The following is a 25,971-nucleotide window of genomic DNA, read 5'->3' on the forward strand; positions in this document are numbered from 1 at the left end:
GCTGAAACCTGCCATCCTCAGCTCCAGAGGAAACTTCACCCAGAAGTGTAGGGCAGCTCCCTGGAGCCAGACTTGGGGGTTAAGGGCATGCTGGAGAGCGTCTGGTGGCCTGGCTTCTCTCCATAAGACCAAGTCAGCCCACTTGCTCCTAACAATCAATCCATATGGAATTAAAGCTGCAAGTGGTGATAAAGGGCCCTCGCAACCTCACAGGGTGTGTTGCTATTGCAGATGTGTCACACAACCACAAAATGTTGGTAAGCTGTGTAGTTTGCAGAAGCACAGCACAGACACCATTTCCTCACAGATCTGTAATGAGGCAGTAATCCTTGTCAACACTAGGAGGCAGTATGTAGAAGTGGTCAGGCAAGGCCTGATAATTTTAATGTAAAAAAAAAAAAGAGCCTTCTTACAGTAGGTAGCATTACAGCAAAACCATGAAATTGATATTTAAGACATTTAAATATCGATAGGGGTCTAGACCTTTATCATACAAATGAAGCGAATCAAAAACATAGCTTCAGGAAACCAAGAGAAGTAAATAAATTGCTTAATTGTGTCACTTGGGAAGAGTGTGCTCTGATGGGAAGATGTTTGCATGCAGGCCTGTTCATTGGGATACTGTTGTCTTGTCAGAAAATGTTGAAGAACACAGAATAATATGCACAACTGTTACAAAAGTACTTTAGCAGCATCAAAAAAGCCTAATTTAGAAATTGAACTGAAGCTGGTGGACTTCCTGTTGGGATTTGGGTATGGGTCCAAGAGGCTTTTTGTTGGTATAAGGAGAGATCTATATGCACACCAAAAATCATCCCCCTTGGCTAAATGGTCTTCTTGTGCTGAATGGTTGAAAGTGTTTTGGAGGAGAAAAAGTCGTAACTTAAACTATGGGGCCACATTGCAGCCCATTGTATAGCGAAAACTCCTACAGAGCACAGCTTAAGATCACCAACTTGTCTAGAATCAGTAAAAAAAAATGCAGGCGTCCATCAGATTAAATCCATCAGAGGACAGTCTTTAGATGTGAGACCTGTAAAACATCAAATAATGCCAAATTTGACCTTGACTTGACCTGACTTTCATGCATGTAGCTCAGACTTTGTTGAGGGGTCCACAGAAAAGGCCTTTTGGGGTCCTTTTGGTGCACATACACAAAATTTAATTTATGTGAAATTTATGGATAGGTCTGAAAAATTTGGTGAGTTTTTGAGCATGCTTGAGGCCTCCAAATCAGCAATAAATTTGGTGGGAAAAAATGATTTTAAAAAACTGCACTTTAAATAGGGTCCCATCTCCAAGGTTGGTGCTCAAGCCCTAAATATTAAATCCATAAAACAATGTTTACTGTGCAGTAAGCACTGCTTGCTCAGATTTAAGCATGTCCTTTTATTAAGTAGTTTTGTACCTTAGTTATCCTAAATTAAATGCTTCAAACATCTTTCTAAAGTGGCAGTTTGAAACAAAATGGAGAATGTCCTGATATTGTTATTTGCCTGGGGCCTCAAAATGACTAAAACCGCCCCTGAGTACAAAGAAAAATCATATTTTCTGTCTGTAATGTGATTAAACATGTTGTTTAGGCTTCATAAAAGCTGGAAATGACGCGATTTTCTCTGTAAGTACAAGACCAAGGCAATGTTTTATTAAATTACACACTGTCTGGTTTCTGAGTGATGACGCTCGAGTGGATTTTTGCCGCCATCTTGTGTTAAAAAGGAGCATAGGTCATAATGTTTTGTGCCCTCTCATTGGTTGAAATACCGGTGCCTTTGAAAAGCAGTCTCCTCATTGGTCGGTTCATCCGCGAGACGATTCGCCGTCTATCTTGCAGATGGAGGAGCCGGACAGCGGACGCTACTGCTAGCCGATACTCGTTTTATTTTTAAATGAAACATATTTAATGAATTCCTTTCAGACCACTTTCTTTCTAACTTCTATTTTATCCTGCTGAGTTTGCATATGAAATTTTAAGCCTATTTAACGTGTGTGTGTTGTATAGTATTTATTTAGCAGTAAGTAGCCCGGCTAGCATCTTTGTTGGAAGTTTAGGCCTAAAGTGCTCACCGCTTGTCGATTTTAACAAAAGCCGCCGATACACTCCCCTCCTCTGCTTGTTTTGATTCACTCGAAGGATTATCTTTGACAAAGCAAGGAAAACATGAGAGATAAACAAGCCTGGGCTTCTTTCAGAAACTAGGACCTTTGTTATGCAGACGGACTTTTAATTTACCAGGAGCTGAAGACATTTTGAGAGCTGCATCACAGCAAACAGGATCACAAAGGGAACATGTCCAACGGAGCAGCAGGCAGCGGGGGTCTGGCATGGCTGGTAAGTTAATTTGTAATACAGCTATAATAAAGGAATAATGTTTTTTTAAATAACTAAATCTCCCAATTACAACACGATATGTTTACTAAACATGGTTAGCCATCTCGCTTTAGCTAGCATTTAAATCCCCCAGTACACTGTGTGTACTCTCCCATGAAGAATAGGCTGCAGTTTCCGTTTAAACATATTTAGTCAGTATTTAAACGGGTTTCCTCATGCATGACTGGTTTAAACACATACATGTACACCTTGTAACATTAGATGCTGAATAAAATCCGGGTTATAGTGCGGAGAGTTTTGTTAACATCTCTCTTAAGATGAGTAACTTGGTTAAACTTTACGTCGCCGTGTTCATTCATGATTAAATCTCAACGTACAATAGAAACTAGGGCTGGGTAATGTATCGAGCTTTTAAGGTACATATTTTCAAACGAGATAAAGGATGATAAGACCACATCGTTTCAGTCATTATATTGCGATAGAATAACATGGTATATTTCTTCTGATTTCATCTGGTCATCGGTGGGTGTAACGGGGCATGAATTGTTTGGTTCAGTGCTCGGCAGAGATTGTCTACAGTTAGAAACTTTAACAGCAATGTGCTCATTAACCTCAATTTTAACTATTTAAAACGTTCAGTCTAAATAGAGAATTAATGTTTGGTATTTAAACAAGAATTCGCTATAAGTAAATGATACTGATAATAAGGATGACTAGTATATAGCATAATAAAAGTATAAGCAGATAATAGCCTAAAAGGAATTTATCAGCATTGGTCTTCAAACATTTCTGCAGATAACTCTAGCAATTGGTCAGCTTGCTTCTAGCAGAATGTAAGAAAGGACCAAAATCCTGAATCCTATGTTGTGAAGTGTAAAGTTTGTGGAGTTTAGGGCCTTTGTCCACAGCTGTTTTTTGTGCTGGTAGCATCCACAGCCTCAGTTTCAGAGCACTTCTCACCAGCATTCATAGTCATAGTCTCCTGGCAAGGGTGGAAAGTAACTCACTACATTTACTCACACTATTGTAATTGAGTAGTTGTTTGTGTGGTTTTTAAAATAAGTAATTTTAGTTTTAGACTACTTAAGAATATTTTGGGGGAAGTTTTTTTCTTCAGTGCATTTAAGGAAACATCTGTTGCTGAGTAGAAAATGAAAAGCCAAAAGAAGGAAGTCCAAGCTTATGTCTACTACATGAAGCTGGCTTTGATTGCAGTTAAGCAGTAAATACACAAGGGTCATTAGCATGGATCCATATTCTTAAATGTTCGGTGCCCTGAAGGGAAAGATAATATTTTACTGTATGACCCCCCAATCAAAACTAGATTCTTGGTATTCTGTATTTGGTATTTTGAGTTAACTTTGATAGACGTACTTTTACTTAATTAGATTTTATATTTTTAACTTTGTAACTGAAGTTTGGAAAAGTGCTTTATGAATAAACTTTTTATTATATTTTACCTCTACCTAAGTACATTTTCAAAAGTAAAAATGTAAAGAAACTCTGGCGTTGCATTTGCAACAGCTATAGACCTGGAAACTTTACCCTCTGTCAGGTCATTTTCTCCTCTGCCACAGTTGTTGACAAAGTTGGTATCACAAAAAAGCAAAGCAAGAGTTCAAAATTGAACAGAAAAAATACCAATAAAACTGCAACATAGAATACAAAGACAGAAATATGACAGTAAAAACAAGCCATTTGAATAGGAAACTTATTGAAATCTGTGATCGATATTATAGAAAGAAATGACAAGAAGAAAAAAGACTGTTCACTGCTCAACTTTAAAACCCATCCTCAATTTTTGTGATCACTGATCATTAGTCTGTTCTGTTTTTCTACTGCACGATATGGGAATATAAAATATATCTCAAACTATTGATTTGGCAAAAGAATCACCTACTGAGATGATCCCCTTAAAGCCTATTGTATCACGTTTAAAACACACATTTATGAGAGCTCTATCTTATCAACATGATGGATACATTAGTTAGAATCCTTATGAATACAATTTGATAAATGACAAAAATGCCCTCCAGTGGATTATCAGTTGCCAGAAATGCCTAATGTAATTTTTTTGATTATGGTAAGGGGTTGAATAAACATTTCAGTTCCAAAAATTGAGATTTTTCTGGCTATTATTTTAATTTATCAGGCTTTAAGGTGTTAATATGTAATAGTGATACCAGATAGCCAACATTTACTCGGCAACTTGCAGATGCAGAATTATTTTCATTACCTGAACCTGATTTAAAAACCTTAATGCAACAAAATATGAAAATGAGTTTTTCTTTGAATGTTCTCCTTATTTTTATTTTTATTTATTTTTTTACAACAAAATTAGGGACATTATTTTGTTTAAAACAATCAATATGCGACACACTGAAAATGCGTTGCAATTGATTTTGATATTTATAATTTGCCTCATGAATATGCCATAAAATTACATCCACTTTCTGACACTAAGAAATTATCAGTAACATTTGACTTACCAAAGTATTTCTTTAGCTTGAAATAGGAACCAACAACAGCCACCTTTTCTAACAGTATTTACCAGATAGTACTATCTTTCACCAAAACCTTAAAACCAGAGTGAGGACGAGGATTTTCCCTGTTGGCGTTGAGCCCTGATAATCTGCTGTCAACAGCACTGTTGACTGGCTTGTGTCCCTGAAGGTCCCGGGGCTTTGTTAAAAGAGTTATGTGCCTATTAATAACAAAAACAACTCTACCAAACAGGAGGCTGCGAATGGCAGAGGTGACGGCGGCAAGATGGAAGGAGCAAAGAAAGACAAGGCCAGCTCCAAGTTGTCTGTGGAGCGAGTGTACCAGAAGAAGACTCAGCTCGAGCACATTCTTCTCCGTCCTGATACGTACATCGGCAGCGTTGAGCCCATCACCCAGGTGAGTCCACAGCAGGCATAAACAAAGTCCTCTATAACTGGACAGGGAGGGCGTTAGAAAATTTAATATAAGGGCTGCGGCTGTAAACTGGTGAGTCTGCAGCTTAGACTCAAAAGAACTTGGGAGTTATATTTCATTAGAAAGAGGAATGAGCCCATCAAAAGTTGCAAGAAACCCGTGCCTGTGGTCTTACAGTGCATTAATGTATCATACTCGATATCATAATGCACTTGTCTGCCTCTTATTTAAACAACAGTCCATACATCAGTTCTGTGGCTCTCTTACTGTGGCTTGGTATCCCTACACGCTGTGTGCAGTGAAGCTGCTGCTGATAAGAATGAATGCAGGGGAATTAGCCACATGCTAGCCTTTTCTCTTTTATAGCTTTTCCCTCGTGTTGTCATAAACATGATTTTAAAGGATACATTAGTTAGGAAATGGTTAGAAAAATTATGAGGGAGATGTGTCGTTCATGGATGAGCTGGTTCTGAGAGCAGGCTCCTTTCATGAGCAGCAGTAACTGGCTCCCATTTGCAAGACAGTTTCCTTTTTCCCTAATTTTTTTGTTTAAAAATATAAAAAAAGGCAAAATGGTTCCAAATCAAGAACAGCCAAGGAGCTGAAAGATCAGCTCTTATTACTGAGCTGAGCAAAATAATCCAAACGTCTTTAATGAGCTGCATCTCCATCACTCTGAGAGGGGATGGGCCGACATTAATACAGCCATGCTTCCTGTTTATTAGCAGATGATGTTGGTTAAAGGGGTGGTCTTAATGTGTGGAAGTACTTGTTGCATCTACACAACCAATCCAGTCCAGATGAAGGCATCCCAGACCACCTCTGCATGCAGACTGAGCTATCAGATATCAACCTGTTTTCAGTACACACTAAAGTTCATCCACACAGAGCATTAAGGATGACCACTTAGTATCCAAATGCTTTCTGCAAATGTGGTCTAGGTGTATGGTGAGCTCCTGTTGTGCCTTGGTCTTTCTCACTCCCACAACGGCGTAATGTGAATTAACAGACAGGAACATAAAACATCACAACACATTCAGTGAGCCAATATAACTGTCTAAAGATGGACTTTAGTTACAGAGCAGTTGTGTGAATGCTCCATGAAAACACCTCCAGTCCCTTTTATGTCTTATAAAGATGCAGAAATTGCATTCATTACAGCTAGAGAGCAGTGAAGCTAACAAGTGTGATATCAGGACAGGTATAAATATTGTTTGATTTATCGCTTGTAGACTTTGTCACACTGGCAGTTTTATCTTGTTAAAATAAAGTTTCCACTTATCAGTGCTTGATGTAGAGCTGACAACACTGCTGGACATGGGATGGCTAGAATAATCCCTCACCTCCTACACATGCAGGCAGAAGTAGCCCTTGATCAGAGTCTTTAAGAAGTTAATCTTGTGGCGCTAACTGCCATTTGTTTTCTTTTGGAAAAGGGTCACATGATGAGGCGTGGTGATCAGGGAAGACTGTATCGTTACTGATAAGAAGCCAGCTGCAAGGAACCGGGTCTTGTTTTTGCTCATTAGTCCATACAGCATCAGAGGTTACAAACTTAAACACCATTAAATAGAAAGCATAACCGATATGAACCATTAAAATCTGTAATTTCCCTCTTTTGTTGACATTAAGGGCATTTTTATCAACTTACATGATACAGTTAATCACTATTTTTGCTTTGTCATTTTTGAGATAAGCTGCTGCCTGATCCTCCAACATGACCTGGCTTTGACTATTTCATTAAAGTGTTGAAAACCAGAGACATAGCTGACAGTTTTTTGATAATGTGTTTGCATAAAATCAACCATGGGATTGTGTATCCAAGAAGATGCCATTGATCACAGATTTTGGGGCACAGTGCTCATTAAAATACATTTTTTGATGCTATTCTGCTCTCCGTCCTCGCTGATGTGTAAATAACGGTGCAGCCCAGCAGTGTGCTGTAGTAAACAAACTCTTGTGTAATTCGCAGCTTGCTTAGTTTCACTTTCTAAAAATAACGGGAGTGTTGCAGCTGTAACTGTCCAGCATCATGTAAACAAACAAAACAAAGAGCTGCTTCATAACAAACACCCATGAAGACAAAAAGCCTTTATAGTTGTTGAACGGACTTCTCATCCCATAACTACAAACAAGTCACTTGCTTCTAATTTACTTCGTCAAGTTGTGCAGTTTACTTAATTTGCATTTTCATCTTTCAGAAAATGTTTCTTTGTTGAAAAGTCATATAATAACCTATAAGATTTCCAAACTTCAGCTGTTCATCTGCTATATAAACATTAATAATCTAGGCTGGAAGAGGGATAAGTAAGGGATCTGTAATGTGTAATTTTGAAATTAAATTGTTTGCTTACTCAATAAAAATATGTTGAGTGTTTTTTTTTATATCATTTGATAGAAAGGTAAATCAAATAAAGGCTTAAAAAATCCTTTTGAAATACAAATGCAGAGAGTTGTCATTGTTAGTATTTTTTCAGTTTTTAAGAGAACAGTTATACTTTTAAATCACTTTTAAAATAAGGGACTGATATACCAAATGTTCAAACTTATTTTGGCTTCAATATCAGTAATGTTACATTTATATCAGCTTTGAAGTAGTTTTCCTGTTATTAAAGGTGAATAATTATGTTATTTAGAAGTCATTTTTTAAACATATCATACTGCTTGTTTTATACATTTCCTGCTTTTTGAATAATTGATGATTAATAAAGTACCAAATTTTACAGGAAAGTTCGTATTTTTAGCCAAAGCTGCCAAAAGGGAAATGGAAAAAGAACTGTATACCAAGGTTCCCGCAGATCCAGTCTTAAAATTGTTTCACAATATACTTGATATTTTACAGCATCTAGGTCATTGTTATTCAATACAAATTCACAAAGATGCAAGTATAAAGAAATTTGACTTAAATAAAAAAATAACTCTTCAGGGAAATCCAAAAATCCCTAAGTTAGGGTCGACTGATACTGGTTTTTGGGGGCAATACCAATACGGATTAGTTGCTCATGCCACAGATAACCAATATTTGGAACTGATATGCATTTATTATGCACTGAGGTACAAAATGAACTAGGGATGCACGATATTGGATTTTTTTTTTTTTTTTTTGCAGATATCCGATATTTACAGAATAATTTGAGCTGATATTGATACAGATATTCAAATATATCTCATACCTAAAACTACAGTCCTTTGAACACATTTTACTGTGAAAGGATAAACAAACTTTCTTAAAACACACTTGAAGTCAGAAGATTGAGAATGAACTAAGAAAAAGACCTCAGCTGGTATAGGTCTGTTGGCCCAGCCTTAAACTTTACACGTTTGTTTTTACAATTGGCAAAAATTTACAGTCGATATATGCTGATGTTCACAGCCAAAGAATCAATTTTAAAGATCGGCCGAAGTTTTAATTTCTAGTTGCCTTTTTAATATAACATCTGCCAACACATTTATCAGGCCACTATATCGGGCATCCCTAAAATGTACTTTATTTGGCAAAAGAAAAATTGCATGATAAAAAAAATGAAGGAAAATAAACCACTTTGCCCTCACTCTATCAGCAAGAAAAACAGCACAGAGCAACACAGTAGAAACAGGAAAACAGGAGGTGAGGCACCCAGGATTAAATGTTGATTGGCTAGTCCTCATGTGACATCTAGCCAATCAGATTGTGTTGTGTACAGGACATTTGGAGAAACTGTGAAAATAAAGTCAGAGGGGAAGACACTGTATTGATTAAATAACTTTATCGACTATCCGTACAATAAAAGGCTTATACCACCGATGGGTAAAATATTAAATATCAGCCTCAATAATTGGTCGGACAGCCCTTGTGCTATTTACATAGTGCAAAAATGTTAATTTTTTTGGTTGGGTCTTAAAAAGTCTTGAGTTTTCTTTTGAAAAGTGTGCAGCAACCCTAAATACATAAACAACATAAAGCTGTTTTAATTCAAAAGAAGAATTTACCCAAAAGTTTGGTGGCAAAAATATATTTGTAGTGGTGGCATTAAAACAGGTATTGATAATATAGTATTTTTAATAGTAGCATAAATACATTTATTTTTCTAATATTATAAAGACCCTACTGTTATTACTTTCTCACTTGACAGAACTCCTGAAAAAAACTCTTGCAGCCTTTGAGGTGAGCTGCATGTATGAATGCAGTTAGCCAAATTTTTCATCAGGATTTTCTCCCGCAAGCCTTCGAGGTTTTTCTCATGAAGTCCAAGTGAACTGATAGGAAAACATCAGGATTTAATCAGGAGTATTCACTATGAGAAAGTAGGGAGGTGTGAAAATATTTATATCCTGTGATTTGGCACAAAAGACTGATTACACTAAAGACTGACTGAATCTCCATGCCTGTAATGAAACCACTTCATTATGTTTTCTGTTCCCCAGGTTTCTTCTCTGTTATTTTGATATTATGACTCTGTTGAACTGTATGTAGCAAGGATACAAAGGCAACCACTCATTATACAATGTACAGCTTCCAGGATGTCTTTTCAACGTTATCTCAGGGGACCTTCCTGTTTCTCGTCCCATCCGACAAAGATGGGCTCCCACAGTGAAGTGCATGTTCTCTATGTAATCCACCTCTGACTTGAATAATTAATCTTTTTCTTTCTGTTTTTCAGCAAATGTGGGTTTTTGATGAAGACGTCGGGATGAACCAGAGAGAAATCACCTATGTCCCTGGACTGTACAAAATCTTTGATGAAATTCTGGGTGAGTTGAAAGTACCCTTTAACTGTTGTATAATCATTTTTAAGACTGTCTCCTCTTAAACTTGGAGGCTGAATTTGTAATATCTTTGTATAAATGTCAGTCACTGACTCACAGCCTGCTGTTGGCACTGCTCAGCAGCTTTGATCTACAACTGTATGTGGAGATTAGTTTTCTTCTGTGAGATCATCTGTGTTTGCTGCATGAATAAAGACACTTGTTGGAAAAAAGATGGTACCTGAAAAATTGATTTAGTGTTCTTGACAAAACAAATCACCATCTGATAAAATCTGCTTCACAGTTTCACTTGACTGTATCTGTAGTTTTGCTCTTAAGCTGTATCCATGCCATTCATGACCAACAGTATGATTGGCTGTAAACAAGTTTGAATTAAAAAAAACGAAATAAGGCTTAAGAAGGCGAATAAAAGTTTTTTTCATACTATGCACCGAAAACAATGGAGTTAACTGCCACTTCAAATTCAGCTGACAAATTCTTACCACAAGAACAGCTCTGTGTTCCCTTGTTTAGTGAAAGCATGCTCAGTCAGCTTTCCTCAGTTCATAAAGGTTAATAATCAGTTTAATAGTCGATTTGTTAGTTTTAATGGGTCAGTAAAATGTGGGAGTGATGCTCTCTCTAATAGCTCTGATACTAAAGTGCTTCATCGTAATCAGGTTTTAAACGATGCTGTTCACCATATGAAAGAGATGTTGATGATTGCTTTCATCTTGGCGAAGTGTTTTGTAAAGGTGTCTGATTAATGACCCCGTTTCATTGTGTGGATACTACTGCCAGTCTGTGTAATAAGGTACAGTGCAGGAGCAGATATTGGTGCCGATGATATTCATAAAACCAAGACTTTTTAACAGTTTAGAGTTCATAGCCTTCATTTCAGTAAAACTTTGGAGTAATTGATGACTACAAGAAGGCGTTTTTTTTATCTCTGAAAAGTAGAAGCTTAGTGCAGGCAAGAAAATCTGAATTCAGATTAGTTCATTTTTTGGACAGCGGACTTGAATTGAGCTTTGAACTTCTTCATTCTAAGTCTGAACTTGGGCAGTGCTATATGGCCTGCTGCAATTTTCAAATCGCAGATGGTGCAATGTTTCTTTGGGCTAAAATGTGTCAAAATACTGTTTTATAAATTTTTCAAAGAAGAGATGGTATTCCCTACACATCATGCAATGATTCTAGTGTCTAATAGTTCACAAAAAATCCAACTTTCCTAATTTTGTAGATGTTTTTCTTAATCAAAATGAGAGTGACAAAAAATGTATCCCTGCTTTTAATACAACAGTCCAAATTGAAATTTTCAGCCCTGGTTTAATTTAACATTGTGTTGGTTGTACTATGGAATGATTTATGTCTTGTGATTGTTGAAAAAATAAATAAAATGAGGAACTTGAAAATGATCTCATATTAAATTGCAATGAAGTGGGAAAAAAATCACAATTAGATTATTTTTTCAAAATTATCAGCACTAGTCTGAACTTGTACTGAAGCAATGAGTTAAAGACTGCAAAGCAAATTTTGAAAATTTCCTCCAAACAGACTAGATATGTTGGAATAAAGCTGCTGTAAACATGTGAAATGACTGCATGTTATGTGTGATAGAATGATGGAGTTGGACTGTTATAAAGTGTTTCACCACTACCAGGGTTGGTTTTTCTATGGACAGGGCTAAATGTAGGGCTCAGTGACCCACTAGAGCCTTGGTTCCCAACCTGGGGTCCGCAAAGGAATAGAGGTTGGGAATCACTACACTGGAGCATTTTCTTTTTAAGTGCAGAGGATCGTTTTACACAGAGTTTCCTCCGTGTGTTTACATTATTGCCTCAAACAACCATGACAATTTGTTCTTAAATTGCAAAATAATTTAATATGAATACAATGTGTGGGATTAAGCAACAAAAGTATCTATCAGAAGTGTCATCATAATAAATGTAAAGCTGTCACTGCTGGAGAGCAAGTGTAATAGTTTAACAAGTGACCATGTTACCTGGTGACTTTTGGCTAAAGCTGTCAGTGGTCATCATCGTGTTAATAAAGCAGAACCGTGTGTGTTATATTTAAAATATCCAAAATATCTCTCTTATTAAGATAGCAGACATATTCCAGTTAACGTAGTCGCTCATTAAACCATAACACCTGTCTTTGACATGAAGATAAATCCTGTTGTTTTTATTGTGCATTCAGGAGACCTCTTGCTGGCTATTTTTACTGTAGGTGAATGTGTATATATGAAGTGAACTCAGACTTTTGACATGTTTCTAAAGAAAGTTAACTATTTTAGGTAAGCACTCACAGTTTACACATCAGGTTAGACTTGCTCTTATTCAGGGAGACTGTAAAGTCCACAATGAATCTGATCTTTTTCCTTTCGTAAATTGGATGGGCAGAGTTTCTCACTGCTCCATAGACAGTGTAGGTAGCAACTCTGGCAGATATGTAAACATTACCAACACTGAGGGCTAGTATTGCTTAGACTACCAGAACAGCTTAGGAGCCACAAAACCCCTCTGATACATCTAAACCCTGGAAGGTGAAACAGGCCAGTTTCAGAGGTAAATCAATATCCAGCATCTCCGTTATACAGCTTTCTGTTAAACAACAAATCTAAAATAGATACTGTATTCTTTATTGCTTAACATTAAAACAAATATAATCTATAAATTTATTGGTCTATCATTTTTTTTAACTATTAATGATGAAAAACATCCCTCACTACATCCTTTAGTTTGTTTGTTGAAGGCATAATGTTGGGCACTCAAGTCCTTTGAACTTTTTTTCTTGTTTCTTTGACAGTGAATGCAGCCGACAACAAACAAAGAGACAAGAACATGACTGGCATTAAGATCACTATTGATCCGTGAGTACAGTGTTTCAGAGTACGAAGAAGAGTGTGAATAATTGCCTAAAGTTGATCTTTTTTGATGCATTTGCAGCTTTTCCTCAGGAAAGTACGATTTCACAAGCTCTTACATTCTTTAAACTAATAGTCAACTCCTTTTTTGAGGGAAAATGTTTTTTTTGTGTGTCTGGATGTGATTATATTTTCATTTTTAGTCATCTGTGAATCTCTTAAAGCTCTGCCTATGCTCAGTATTCTGCCTTCTCCATGCTGTGTGTATAACGAGGCTTGGTGAATCCCTGCAGTAGATGGAGGACATATGAGACATGAATCCAAGCAGAACAAGAGTATAATGAGCCTGTGCTGAGATGCATTGAGCTCCTCTTTATATGCGGTACACCTCCAGCCTGCCAACTGCATCCACATCAGACTGCTTAAACAGCAGCGTGTCCTTCAGCCGAGCCGCTGCTGTCTCTGCAGTAACGACCGCTGCTGTATAAATGACACCATTAGCTCTGCTGCACTCGGGTCTCTGCTGCTGCTAATGTGGTACTATAGAGATGTTAATGCTGCTCTCTACAGCTCCCTCAGCCTGTTTGTGGGTGAGCTTATTAAACACCGATGTCATTATTTTCAGTCACCACAAACCCAGATGCATGCTGTCCTTTCAGAGGTGGGGGACACTGATGGGTGACAGATTTCCATACCTCTCTGCTGCTGACAGCCTTGGCTGGGGGAATATTTTGGGTTGTCTGCCAGTCTGTTTTGTTTTGTGTACAAAATTACTCAGGACTCTTTGAGGTATTATGTTATAAATGGAAATAGGTATTGACTTTGGTCCCTGGTGTATGCCAAGCTCAAAGTATAAGGTACAGAACAGGTGTCTTTTCTACGTTCCTAGATTTTCTTTGTTCAGGCTATACAGATTATAAAACTCAGTTGTGTCTTTTCTGTCTCCATCAGCGAGTCGAACATCATTTCTATCTGGAACAATGGCAAAGGAATTCCTGTGGTGGAGCACAAGGATGAGAAGATGTACGTCCCAGCTCTTATTTTTGGTCACCTTCTCACTTCAAGCAACTACGATGACAACGAGAAAAAAGTCACAGGTCAGAAGAATTAAATAAACAAAGCTATTATAATTATTAGAGTTGTGTTAACATCCTTTCAGTGGTTCTTAACTGGTTTTCAAAATTGTTTTACTGTGACTACTGCTTGTTTTGTGTCTGGTCCCATATGCTACCAGTGGAGAATTAGCAAAACATTTTGACCTTTTTGACCTCGAAATATTAAAAATCTGGCTCTTGTTTTGAAACCTTCTGAGCTATCTTTCAAAGGTTATCCTGGTAAAAGTTGTGCTATCATGACTGTGTGTTTTGCTTCAGGTGGAAGGAATGGGTATGGTGCTAAACTCTGCAACATCTTCAGTACCAAGTTCACCGTTGAAACAGCCTGCAAAGAATACAGACACAGTTTCAAACAGGTGAGGATGTCCCTTATGAAAACCCCCCTGAGTATTCTATTAGGGCAGGGCAATATCTCAAGATTTTAATCTATATTGATATATTTCTATACGAGATATAACACAGGACAATATCGTTATATCGGTATAATTAGTTTTACGTAAAAATACTTAAACGCGAGTCGCCATTTCGCCTACTTCTCTTGACTGTGTTGCTCTTTTTCCTTCCCTGCCTCCCTTGCCCTCAGAAACTTCACGAAACTCAAAAGCCCACCGCTCCCTCCCCCTCCGAGACCTCACGAAACTCAAGGACCCCCTTCCCCTCCCCCACTCACCACAACAACACAGACGACATGGAGACCGCTAACAAAACGAGTGTAGTCGAAGAGTTAGTCAGTAAAAAGAAAAATAGTGGCTCTATCATTTGGAAATGGTTTTGTTTTAAGACATCAGACGATCAGCAAATTAATGTTTTTAGGAGAGAGTGCCGAAAACAAGTTGCAACTAAAGGCTCAAGCACGAAGAATCTCTATCATCATTTGCAGCAGCGGCACAGGGTGCAGTATGAAGAGTGTGGACCAACTTGTGAACCAAAGGCAGGAAGAGGCATAAAGCGTAATGATATACAGATTTATTTGTGATTTAATACACTTAAACACATGTTGGTACCTGGCTTTGCGTCTGTGTACCCATGGCAACACATCGTAGTCTGTGCTGATTTATTCGTTTTGCGTAAAGGATGACATGCTGGACAGCTCACTGCCTTGCTGGCTGCTCATAATGTGTGCAGAAGCAGAAACCCCAAGACAGACAAAACAAGGGCTATCAGTAGTCATGTTTTCATATAGTATAATGTTTGTTAAATTCTAATTAGAACACACTTGGAGAAGAGCATTGTCTTTGTTTACAGACTGTAAAAGTTTCTTCTGGTTGTAGGGTATTTACATTTTTTACCAACTCTTTTTTTGAATAAAGTCATTGCTGTTTTATAGGTTTTGACATGTGTGTCTGAAGTGAGGTTGTGAATGTTGTCATCTTTTGGTGTTACACTTTCAGGGTTGTATGGGCACAGATGCTCCAGCAGTTGTTTTTTTGAATCAATGTTGCTATTTAGAGGGAGGTCCAATATTATGGACCTGTATGTATGAACTTTGTGACACTTTTTCAGTAAGAAAATAAATGGTTTGTAAACAGATGTGACATATCATGTGCCTTTCCACCCTCAGACATGGCAGAACAACATGAGCAAGACCTCCGATCCAAAGATCAAATTCTTTGACGGGGACGACTTCACTTGTGTCACGTTCCAGCCTGACCTGTCCAAATTCAAGATGGAGAAACTGGACAAAGATATTGTCGCGCTTCTTACCCGCAGAGCATACGATGTAGCCGGCTCCTGCAAGGGGGTCAAAGTCACGCTGAATGGGAAAAAATTACCGGTAAGTCTCAATCTCATGCTTTAAATTAAGATTGCTTTTGAAAAGAAGAACTCATTTTTTGCCTTTCCTCTAACTTTTAAATCATGCAATACAGATGAATATTATTCAAACTAATTTGTGTCTGCCCTCTCTGTGCATGAAGGTTAACGGCTTCCGCAGCTATGTGGATCTGTATGTGAAGGACAAACTGGATGAGACGGGTGTGGCTCTAAAAGTGGTGAATGAAACTGTGAACGACCGGTGGGAAGTCTGCCTCACCATGAGCGAGAAAGGATTTCAACAAATCAGCTTTGTGAACAGCATCGCCACAACCAAGGTATCTAGATATCAAAAGGAATGACATGAAAAGTCTAAAAGTAAAGATTTTTGTTCAGTGCCAGAATAATAAATCATTCATATAAAAGAAGGTAATAATCTGATAGGTTGCTCTACATGATCATTACCATGAGACCAGGGAGAGCGGTTGCCCTTAATGTAGCCATGAACACATGAGAATAAACTTAACTAAACAAGTGTAGACAAATACACACGTGGACTAAATTGTTGGTACCCCTCTGTTAATGAAAGAAAAACCCACAATGGTCACAGAAATGACTTGAATCTGACAAAAATAATAATAAATAAAAATTAAATGAAAATTAACCAATGAAAATCAGACATTGCTTTTGAATTGTGGTTCAACAGAATTATTTTAAAAAACAAACTCATGAAACAGGCCTGGACAAAAATGATGATACCCCTAGAAAAGACTGAAAATAATGTGACCATAAGGACATGTTCAACCAAGGTGTGTCCTCTAATTATCATCACAGGTGTCTACAAACTTGTAATCAGTCAGTCGGCCTATTTAAAGGGTGACAAGTAGTCGCTGTGCTGTTTGGTGACATGGTGTGTACCACACTAAACATGGACCAGAGGAAGTGAAGGAGAGAGTTGTCTCAGGAGATTAGAAAGAAAAGTATAGACAAGCATGTTAAAGGTAAAGGCTATAAGACCATCTCCAAGCAGCTTGATGTTCCTGTGACTACAGTTGCACATATTATTCAGAAATTTAAGATCCACGGGACTGTAGCCAACCTCCCTGGACGTGGCCGCAGAAGGAAAATTGATGACAAATCGAAGAGACGGATAATACAAATGGTAACAAAAGAGCCCAGAACAACCTCCAAAGACATTAAAGGTGAACTCCAAGGTCAAGGTACATCAGTGTCAGATCGCACCATCCGTCGTTGTTTGAGCCAAAGTGGACATTATGGGAGACGACCAAGGAGGACACCACTGTTGAAAACAAATCATAAAAAAGCGAGACTGGAGTTTGCCAAACTGCATGTTGACAAGCCACAAAGCTTCTGGGAGAATGTCCTATGGACAGACGAGACAAAACTGGAACTTTTTGGCAAGGCACATCAGCTCTATGTTCACAGACACAAAAATGAAGCATACCAAGAAAAGAAAACTGTCCCTACTGTGAAACATGGAGGAGGCTCTGTTATGTTCTGGGGCTGCTTTGCTGCATCTGGCACAGGGTGTCTTGAATCTGTGCAGGGTACAATGAAATCTCAAGACTATCAAGGTATTCTAGAGAGAAATGTGCTGCCCAGTGTCAGAAAGCTTTGTCTCAGTCGCAGGTCATGGGTCTTGCAACAGGATAATGACCCAAAACACACAGCTAAAAACACCCAAGAATGGCTAAGAGCAAAACATTGGACTATTCTGAAGTGGCCTTCTATGAACCCTGATCTAAATCCTATTGAACATCTGTGGAAGGAGCTGAAACATGCCGTCTGGAGAAGGCACCCTTCAAACCTGAGACAACTGGAGCAGTTTGCTCATGAGGAGTGGGCCAGAATACCTGCTGAGAGGTTCAGAAGTCTTGTTGAAAGTTACAGAAATCGTTTAATTGCAGTGATTGCCTCAAAAGGTTGTGCAACAAAATATTAAGTTAAGGGTACCATCATTTTTGTCCAGGCCTGTTTGAGGAGTTTGTTTTTTAAAATAATTCTGTTGAACCACAATTCAAAAGCAATGTCTGATTTTCATTGGTTAATTTTCATTGAATTTTTATTTATTATTACTTTTGTCAGATTCAAGTCATTTCTGTGACCATTGTAGGTTTTTCTTTCATTAACAGAGGGGTACCAACAATTTAGTCCACGTGTGTATGTCCCTGACCACCTTAGTATATGACATGACTGATCGGATCTCAGTGTGCTCTCAGGATGGTTAAACATACAGTGCTTAACAAATTTAATACACTACTTGTCATATTTGTCTCAGAGACTATCAAGCATCATGAAGTGCTTCAATGCGGACGCTTTCAATTTCAGTGAGCTCTCCACGTTTTACCATTTTGAACAGGAGAGAGGAATTTTACACTGAATTCACCTTTTTATACCCAAATTTGAGCCGGCTCACTGGGCTTCTCTGAGAAGTCAGAAATGAATCAAGCATAACATTCAACCACTAAAACTAATTTTTCTGTTCAGGAATGCAAGTAAATAACTATAATTTGACATATTAATCAAGAAATATTAATGTGCTTTACTATTTTTTCAGTTTTTTTGTCAATCAGTAAATTTGAAAACTCATGGATAACAATAATAATTATATTTTAGCATTAAAAATATCATTTTGGTTCAAGAGCTTCTACATATTGGTGTATAAACCATTGCAGAAACATAAAAAATGATTTTGATAATTACCAATGCTGTCAGTTCAGGGCAGCTGTGGCATAAACCTTACTTTGGGTGGTGGTCTGATAAATTTTTAAGCACTGTACATTCATACCTCTTAATAAGGCTTCCCTCCGTCAATATGAAGTTTAAGTTAATACCTTCTACCCCATATGGATTCATATTCTGGCCTTTTTATTTTTTCTCAGACAGAATGTTACATTTATTTTTGTGTCATTTGATCAGATGCAGGTTGGAGATCGATTCTCTTCTTGTTCTTGCTTATAAGGAAAGATCTTATTTTACTGTACAACTCTGCAGTAGCTACTTAGTACTACTCAGTACCTAAAGTTAACTTTAAACTAAATGCTTTTTACTTTTACTTGGAGTAAATGTATAGACCAGTACTTTCCCTTGAGTGAATTTTTACCAGATTAACTGTACTTCTATTTGAGTAGAACTGGTGTGTACTTTTTCCACCTCTGCTTACAAGATGCTATCCATGCTTTCTGATGGCACCTTAGATGTTGTGTGGCTGTGTTACAGTTTAAGCCTGACTCATACTCTTGTGTCAAATCTACACTGTAGTGGCCAAAACTGTTACAGGCACTACAAACCAGTACTTGTCCTTTTTTGCAACTGGGTCTCTGCATTACTCCATCTAAACACTAGTTGACAGTGCAGTTTGAATGCCAGGTCGTGGTCCTGCATCCACATTTCTTGCGTGTTGCTCTACAGGAAACTACAACAACCATAACAGAGAGTTTAATGTTGGAGTTGATAAGTTTTGAGCTGGTTACTGCAGTTCTTGCAAAGATAGAAAGAGAGGAGACGTGAGAGGAGTTGGAAAGTATGGTTGATGAATTAGCTAAGGGGGTATTTTTTGCACTCAGCAACTGAGATAGGAAAAAAATAAGAAATGCATGTCTGATGCCAGCAGGTAGATCTGACTCATTGCATTTTTATCCACAGCGGTTAATCTCGCTCTGAATTACACACAATATGCATAGAAACTAAGGCTTAACAATTAAACAGAAATTTTATTGGAATCACAATATGTCTTTCTGTAATTTTCAAATTGCAGTTTAATGTCTCTTTTGTAATATGTAGCTGTAAGAATAAATTACCTTTTTGCATAAATTGCAAAAATCATCAGTTATGTTTATATTTCTATGATAATTTCATGCTTTTTAATTAATAGAGAATAATGATGTATGTTTTGATACCACAAAACATTAATATCGCCGTTAAAGTCAAAATAATGGCAGATTAAGTGGCTGCCTTAAGTTGAAGAATACACATGGCATAGATGCAAAGTTTAAATCAGGTTCCAGACACAGTATTTGGCTGGTGCAGACTACCTTGAGATCTGGTTTAAATTGTTTAGCTGGCTATTTACACTTTCTTGCATATACATTCTTTCAGACAATCAGTCTGAAATACAAACCAGGGTTTTATTGAGACATGTCTTGTTTTCTTTTTTTTTTCAGCCACGTTCAACTAGTTGAATGCACTCCAGGTTTCATTAGCATTAGACATTTTATGGTGCAGAGAAGATTACATAACATCAAAGTATTGTGAGTACAGAGGTGGGGGATAAAAGGGGTGTCTGTCTTGGAACTTTTGACTCTAATGGTGTTTGTGTTTGTTTCAGGGCGGTAGACACATTGACTATGTGGTTGACCAGATCGTGTCCAAACTTATCGAAGTGGTGAAGAAGAAGAACAAGGCAGGAGTGAACGTCAAACCTTTCCAGGTACAGTCACAAGTACACATTTGGGACTGAAGTTGTCTGAAGTTTTTGTAGAAAACTGATGAGTCTGTCTGTCATTTGTGCCTCAGGTGAAGAACCACATCTGGGTGTTTGTGAACGCTCTAATCGAGAATCCCTCCTTCGACTCCCAGACCAAGGAGAACATGACACTCCAGACGAAGAGCTTCGGGTCCAAGTGCCTTCTCTCTGAGAAGTTTGTCAGAGCTGTAAGGAAGCTTCACATTTACTTTCATCTCCTCGCTCTGTCTGGGGTTTTGCTGTTATTATAAAATAGCCGGGCATCAGTCATGAAAGCATTTTGCGTCTTTTTCACCCACAGGCAACCAACTGCGGGATCGTCGAGAGTATCCTCAACTGGGTGAAGTTCAAAGCTCAGACACAGCTGAATAAGAAGTGTTCGTCCGTGAAGCACAGCAAGATCAAAGGCATCCCCAAGCTAGACGACGCCAACGATGCTGGTGTGTTAGCACTGTGATTATTTATTAATGTGTGGCAGTGTGTTACACTGAATATCTACCAGTAAGCCTCTTAAACTAACTCTTTAATGTTGATGTGGAGGAATGAGAGAGACAGAGAAGGACATCACAGCATGATTTGCAAATTATGGAATTACTTTCATGGTGATACATGTGATAAAGACTTGATTGACTCTGTTGGGATTTGATTATGAAATACAAAATAAACAATAAATCCCATAATACCAGATTTAGCCTTAATTTGCCTTAACTGAGGAGCAAAGCAAGTCTGTATTTCTATTATTTTGTGTTATTTTGGAATCACAGCCTTGGATAAATGGTTTATTTTCTCATTTATGTCCTAGGTGGCAAACACTCGTCTGAATGCACACTGATCCTCACTGAGGGAGACTCGGCCAAGTCTCTGGCCGTCTCTGGACTGGGAGTCATCGGGCGTGATCGCTATGGAGTGTTTCCACTGAGAGGAAAGATCCTCAATGTGCGAGAGGCAACACACAAACAGGTAGGAAACTGCATAGATGTGGCATTTCTGCCAAGAAGTATTCTGGGAGTTAGTGGAGAAAATACAACCATATGATTGTAAAGCGAACACATGCAGAGTGTCTGCTAGGTCTTAAAAAGTACCGAAAGTTGTTTAACCAGTTCAGCATAAATTATAATAAGTACTTCTAGACTGTGGTAGATCGCTTTCGGCCCACTTAAGGAGAAAATCGGACTTTCCATTGCCTGATGCTGAATGGTGTCAAGGCTCTGTATTTTTTTTCTTATAGTCTAAAAATGCTTAAAGAAAGAGCAATTCATTACTACAATGAAAAACACTACCTGCGTTTTTATGTCTTTGTTGTCACATTTTTATCTTAGAGTTTGCACAAAACATCCTGTATTGCTAATGTAACGAGTTAGCAGTTAAAGATGTGAAAGGGTCTTAAAATGCATGAAAAGAGTCTTAAAGAAGGTATTACATTTAGGCCCCGTCCACAATGAGACGAAAACGATATATTGTCGTTTCGTTTTGAAAAAGTTTTCTGTAAAGACGGACTCGTTTCAGGAACCACTGAAACAACTAAAAATGCTATAGTGCATATGCCAAGCCTGTAACTGGCACTGTAACGCTGCCACGGAAATGCACCAAAGGAGAAGAAGATCACAGAAAACTGACACAAACTTTATTTTAGTTGCCCTTCTGGTTGTTCTCCGCGTTGGATTTAAGAATATATGGTTTATGTGTTTTGCTGTGGTGGTGAAGGAGCATCAGGTTTTGCTGTAAAAGCCATAACAAGCTCAGTAGCTTCTGCAGCACGAACGCAACCTTGTTGTCCGCCATTATTGTTTTGGCCCGCGCAGGCACCTTAAGGGAGATATGCTATGTGTGACGTAATCATTTTAAGAAAGATGCGGATAGCCATCCACACGGAGACGAAACAGTAGTCGTTTACGAATTTATGCACTCTGGGACCCGTTTTCAAAAAGTATTGTTTACAGTCACCCAAAATGCCGTTTCCGTGTGGATGAAAACACCAATCTGACAAAAAAACGTTTGCGTATACACCTGAATTTGTTTCTGTGTGGACGGGGCATTGATGTCACATTTTCTGTATATACCCAGACCTATTGACCGGATTTAAGAATTAGCTGGCAGGCATACTAGAATAAGGCCTGGCCCACACATAGGAGAGGGTTTTTGAAAACTACTTGACGTAATCCCTGGTTCTTTGATAACAGAGTGAGGAGGTTTGCCCTTATGAGGAGTAGCTAAAGTCACAAACAGCAGATCATTTCTCCTGAACGCTGCTGTTTTATTCACATACATGTCCAAAGCCCAGCACAGAGTGGTAAGTTTCTGCTCCTCCCCTGATGAGAAAAGAGGAGGATGAAAGGCCATAAACTCCACTGTAGGCCGTCTCCACCACTTTAGGTACAAAGGCTGGATTGGGCCACATGCAAACCTTAGAGAGCCCAGGAGCAAACTGTAAACGAGAGGGTCAAATCGTCAAACCCTCTAAGTCACTTACACGCTTCACTGACGTTAAGGTCAGTAATAATGCAGTCTTCAAAGATACAAACTTCATCTCTTCTGCCTCCGAAGGTTCAAATGGGTGTTGAGTTAGGCCTGAGACAGGAGATCCCATCATATTGGAAGAGGCCATGGTTCGTCTGTTAGAAGCTGAATTATTTCTGCCACCCAATGCTTGGATGGCCACCGTGGTGCAACCAGGATTAGTGAGAGGTTCTGTTCCCTCACCCTGTCTAGGGTGGGAGAGATCAGGCTGAGAGGGGGAATTGCATAAAGCAGCACCCTTGGCCAGGGGTGGGCCAGTGTGTCTACACCCAGAGGAGCGCTCACATCTGACACGGAGAAATACAGCGGACAATGCGCGTTTTCCTGCCAGACAAAGAGATCTATGGCTGCCCGGTTGTGTTATTTGCCCGATTTGTTCCACCACTTGCAGGTGGGGAGTCCATTCCCTGTACAGAGGGTTCCCCCGTGACAGAAGGTCTGCACCCCTGTTCAAAATGCGGCCAGTCCTGGGGCCCATGTGCTGTTCACTGATCTGCTCATTAACGTTGTTCCCCAACCTGACAGGGAAGCGTCCGTTGTCATGGTAACCCTGGATGACAGCGCCCGGAACACCCGTTGACAGAGTTGTCATGTTCCTCCACGGACGAGGGCCACTAAACATGCTGATGTTATCCTCACCCTGCGGCTGAGGTGACGTCGCAGGGACAGGTGCAGTGCTGCTACCCAGTGCTGAAATTCCCTCATCATTAAAAGACCAAAATGCACAACAGAGATCACTGAGGCCATTATGCCTAGTAGACGCAGACACAGTCTGAATGTCACTATTGTTCCTAAACGGAAAAGGTTGAGGCACTGTGTTAGAGACGTTAACCTCCCCTCGAAAAGAGTGATACGATGAGAGAGGGAATTCAGATTGAGACCCAGATATTCTGTACATTGCACTGGTTCCACTCGGCTCATTGCCCAATTTTATTTTGAAACCAAGATCCCTGAGGTGACTCGTCACCATAGCAGCATCTTTGACTGCCTGCTCGCGTGAATGGGAGCATATAAGGTAGTCATCTATGCACAAAAATATTCTAAAGCAGCTGTTCCGTAACAGTAACAGCGCTGCCTCCACACATTTGCTGAAAACCCTCGGTGCCAACGACAGTCCGAACGGGATGGCTTAGTAGGCAAACCTCAGAAACTTTGTGTGTGGGGGATGAACTGCAATGTGAAAATATGCACCCGACAGATTGACCGTTACAAACCAGTCGGCGGGGCGGATCAAGTGGCAGAGCACTGTGTGTGTTAACATCCTGAAAGTGTATTTTCGTAGGTATCTGTTTAACACACGGAGATCTAAAATGGGACGGAGAGATGTACTCCCCTTTTTCGGAGCAAGAAAGTATCGGGAGTAAAACCCCGAGATGCACTTCCTCGTTCGGAATGGCTCTGATTTTCTGTTTAACAGGGATGTTATTCCGTCCTCCAGGATGCGTGCTGAATCTTCCTATATATATCTTCCTATATACACTATCGAAACTAACACACCCTTGAATCTGGGTGGTTTCATAGCGAACCGTAGTCTGTACCCCTGAGAAACAGTGGACAGAATCCATGGAGGTACTGCACATGCGCACCATCTATCTACCCGTGTCGCTAGTGGGCCCAGGTCGTCGTACCTTGATGACGTCACTCCCTGCAACCGATGAGGGCTGTATGCAAATTGAGGGGCACAATCGCCCTCTGTTGGGATCAAGGGAGAATGTCAATTTTCTATTTTATTTCTTTGTTTGCAACTCGCCCTTGGCCTAAAGTGTTATTTCTGTGCAGACTGTAAGTGCTTGGAGACTTTGTGTTGTCTGCTGCCCTTTCAACTCTGGAACATGAGGGAGGAGAACATGAGAAAGGAGCCCTGGGTAACTGGGAGCAGCCTGGGTCTCCAAATACAGAGCTTTTAGGCTTTGCTCCTCTCTCCTTGCCTTTGTTGGGGGAGGAGGAGTAAGAGGGCTAGGAGGACTTTTTTTTGTCTTCATGTCCCTGGGGTTAGAGGGACGTTTTCTTCCTGCCACAGCCACAAAGGAGTGTTTTCCCCACAGCTTGGAGTTAGGTTGCTGGTTAGGCTGCTGCCCAGCTACCTGTCTCTGTGGCCTTCCACCTCCCTGTCTTCCTCGTGCAGCAGCAGCAGCTGCAAATTCACCTCGCTGTGCCTGAGCAGGACGAGGAATGAATTTCCTGGGGAGGCAGAGGTCAAAGGCCTCACCTTCCTGTTTTCTTATGCTGTTTTCTGGTCTCCCTCATCTTCTCCAGAGCTGGGCCAAAGAGACCTTTAGTGGAGTCATATGCTGCATCCATAATGTCAGTCTTCTGTGCATCACTCAGGTCTGAGAGGTTCAACCACAAGGTTCTCTCACCAGCGACAGCAAGCCCCATAACTCGGCCACGGCCCAGTACTGCACCTCAGAAGGAGCATAGGATAAGATCATTGACAACACAGATCTCATCCCAGCCTGATAAGCAGATAACAGAGAGAGAAGCGGGAGATATGCTCACCGTAACGCCTTAGCAGACTCGTGAGGCTCAGCTAACCGTGACGCTAACCTGAACGTAAAAGTAGGCATGTTGACACGTTAGCCTCTAACACCAGCACAGCAGTAAGCAAATACTGTGTGGCCGAAGAACAGTTTGCCTTGATGTGGACACTGCTCTGGGTTAGCAAGTTAGCAGTAAAGTATTGTCTATGACAGACTTACTCAGCAAATCCGAGCTCCGGGAACCACGTTCGGTGACAGATTCCTTTATGGGATGTCAGTTTAGCAGTGCCTAGCTTGCTTAGATGAACTGAGGGAGCTACCGTAAATTTCTCATGCAAAGAAAACGAGAATGATTTGACACAGGCGGGTCACCTGTGATAGTATAAGGGGGCATCTACATTTCAGAATGCAAAAAGGCACCGTTAGATGCTTTAAAGAGAATGCCATTTTTATTTTTATTTAGTTTTCACCTTTTGTTTTAAATTTCAGTTTAGTTTAATTAGTTTTTGTTGCTTGTTTGCTTGTTTGTTGGTTTAGTTAAGTTTGTATTTTGCCAAAATGCTTTGTTTTAATTTAGTTTTTCTTAGTTTAAGTGTCCTGTCTACAAATGAAAGCTGTAAACAGAATTTCTAAAAAAAACTTGAGCATTTTCAGTGACCTGAAATTCAGTTTACGTGAGTACACAAGGCCAAAACACAGGAAAATACCTGCATTTTACAGTTGTTGAACATTATAGTGTCATGTCTTTATGCCAGGCATCACAATGTTTTATTTTT

The 25,971-nt window shown here is 39.3% G+C and overlaps 1 protein-coding gene across 2 annotated transcripts in view; it reads left to right on the forward strand.

Annotated features, from left to right (window-relative positions):
- The first annotated feature begins 1,822 nt into the window (after positions 1–1,822).
- top2b (DNA topoisomerase II beta) overlaps positions 1,823–25,971 on the forward strand; it is a 43,613-nt gene continuing 19,464 nt past the window's right edge. For both annotated transcript variants that reach the window (XM_041808974.1, XM_041808975.1), the window contains exons 1-12: positions 1,823–2,332; positions 5,069–5,233; positions 9,892–9,982; positions 12,788–12,851; positions 13,797–13,942; positions 14,219–14,316; positions 15,522–15,734; positions 15,877–16,050; positions 20,061–20,162; positions 20,249–20,386; positions 20,500–20,638; positions 21,001–21,158. In XM_041808974.1, the coding sequence (XP_041664908.1) occupies positions 2,291–2,332; positions 5,069–5,233; positions 9,892–9,982; positions 12,788–12,851; positions 13,797–13,942; positions 14,219–14,316; positions 15,522–15,734; positions 15,877–16,050; positions 20,061–20,162; positions 20,249–20,386; positions 20,500–20,638; positions 21,001–21,158 (1,530 nt within the window). In that variant the 5' untranslated portion in view covers positions 1,823–2,290. The remainder of the gene's footprint in view (positions 2,333–5,068; positions 5,234–9,891; positions 9,983–12,787; positions 12,852–13,796; positions 13,943–14,218; positions 14,317–15,521; positions 15,735–15,876; positions 16,051–20,060; positions 20,163–20,248; positions 20,387–20,499; positions 20,639–21,000; positions 21,159–25,971) is intronic.

This window comes from Cheilinus undulatus, linkage group 16, assembly GCF_018320785.1.
Source record: "Cheilinus undulatus linkage group 16, ASM1832078v1, whole genome shotgun sequence".
Lineage (NCBI taxonomy): Eukaryota > Metazoa > Chordata > Actinopteri > Labriformes > Labridae > Cheilinus > Cheilinus undulatus.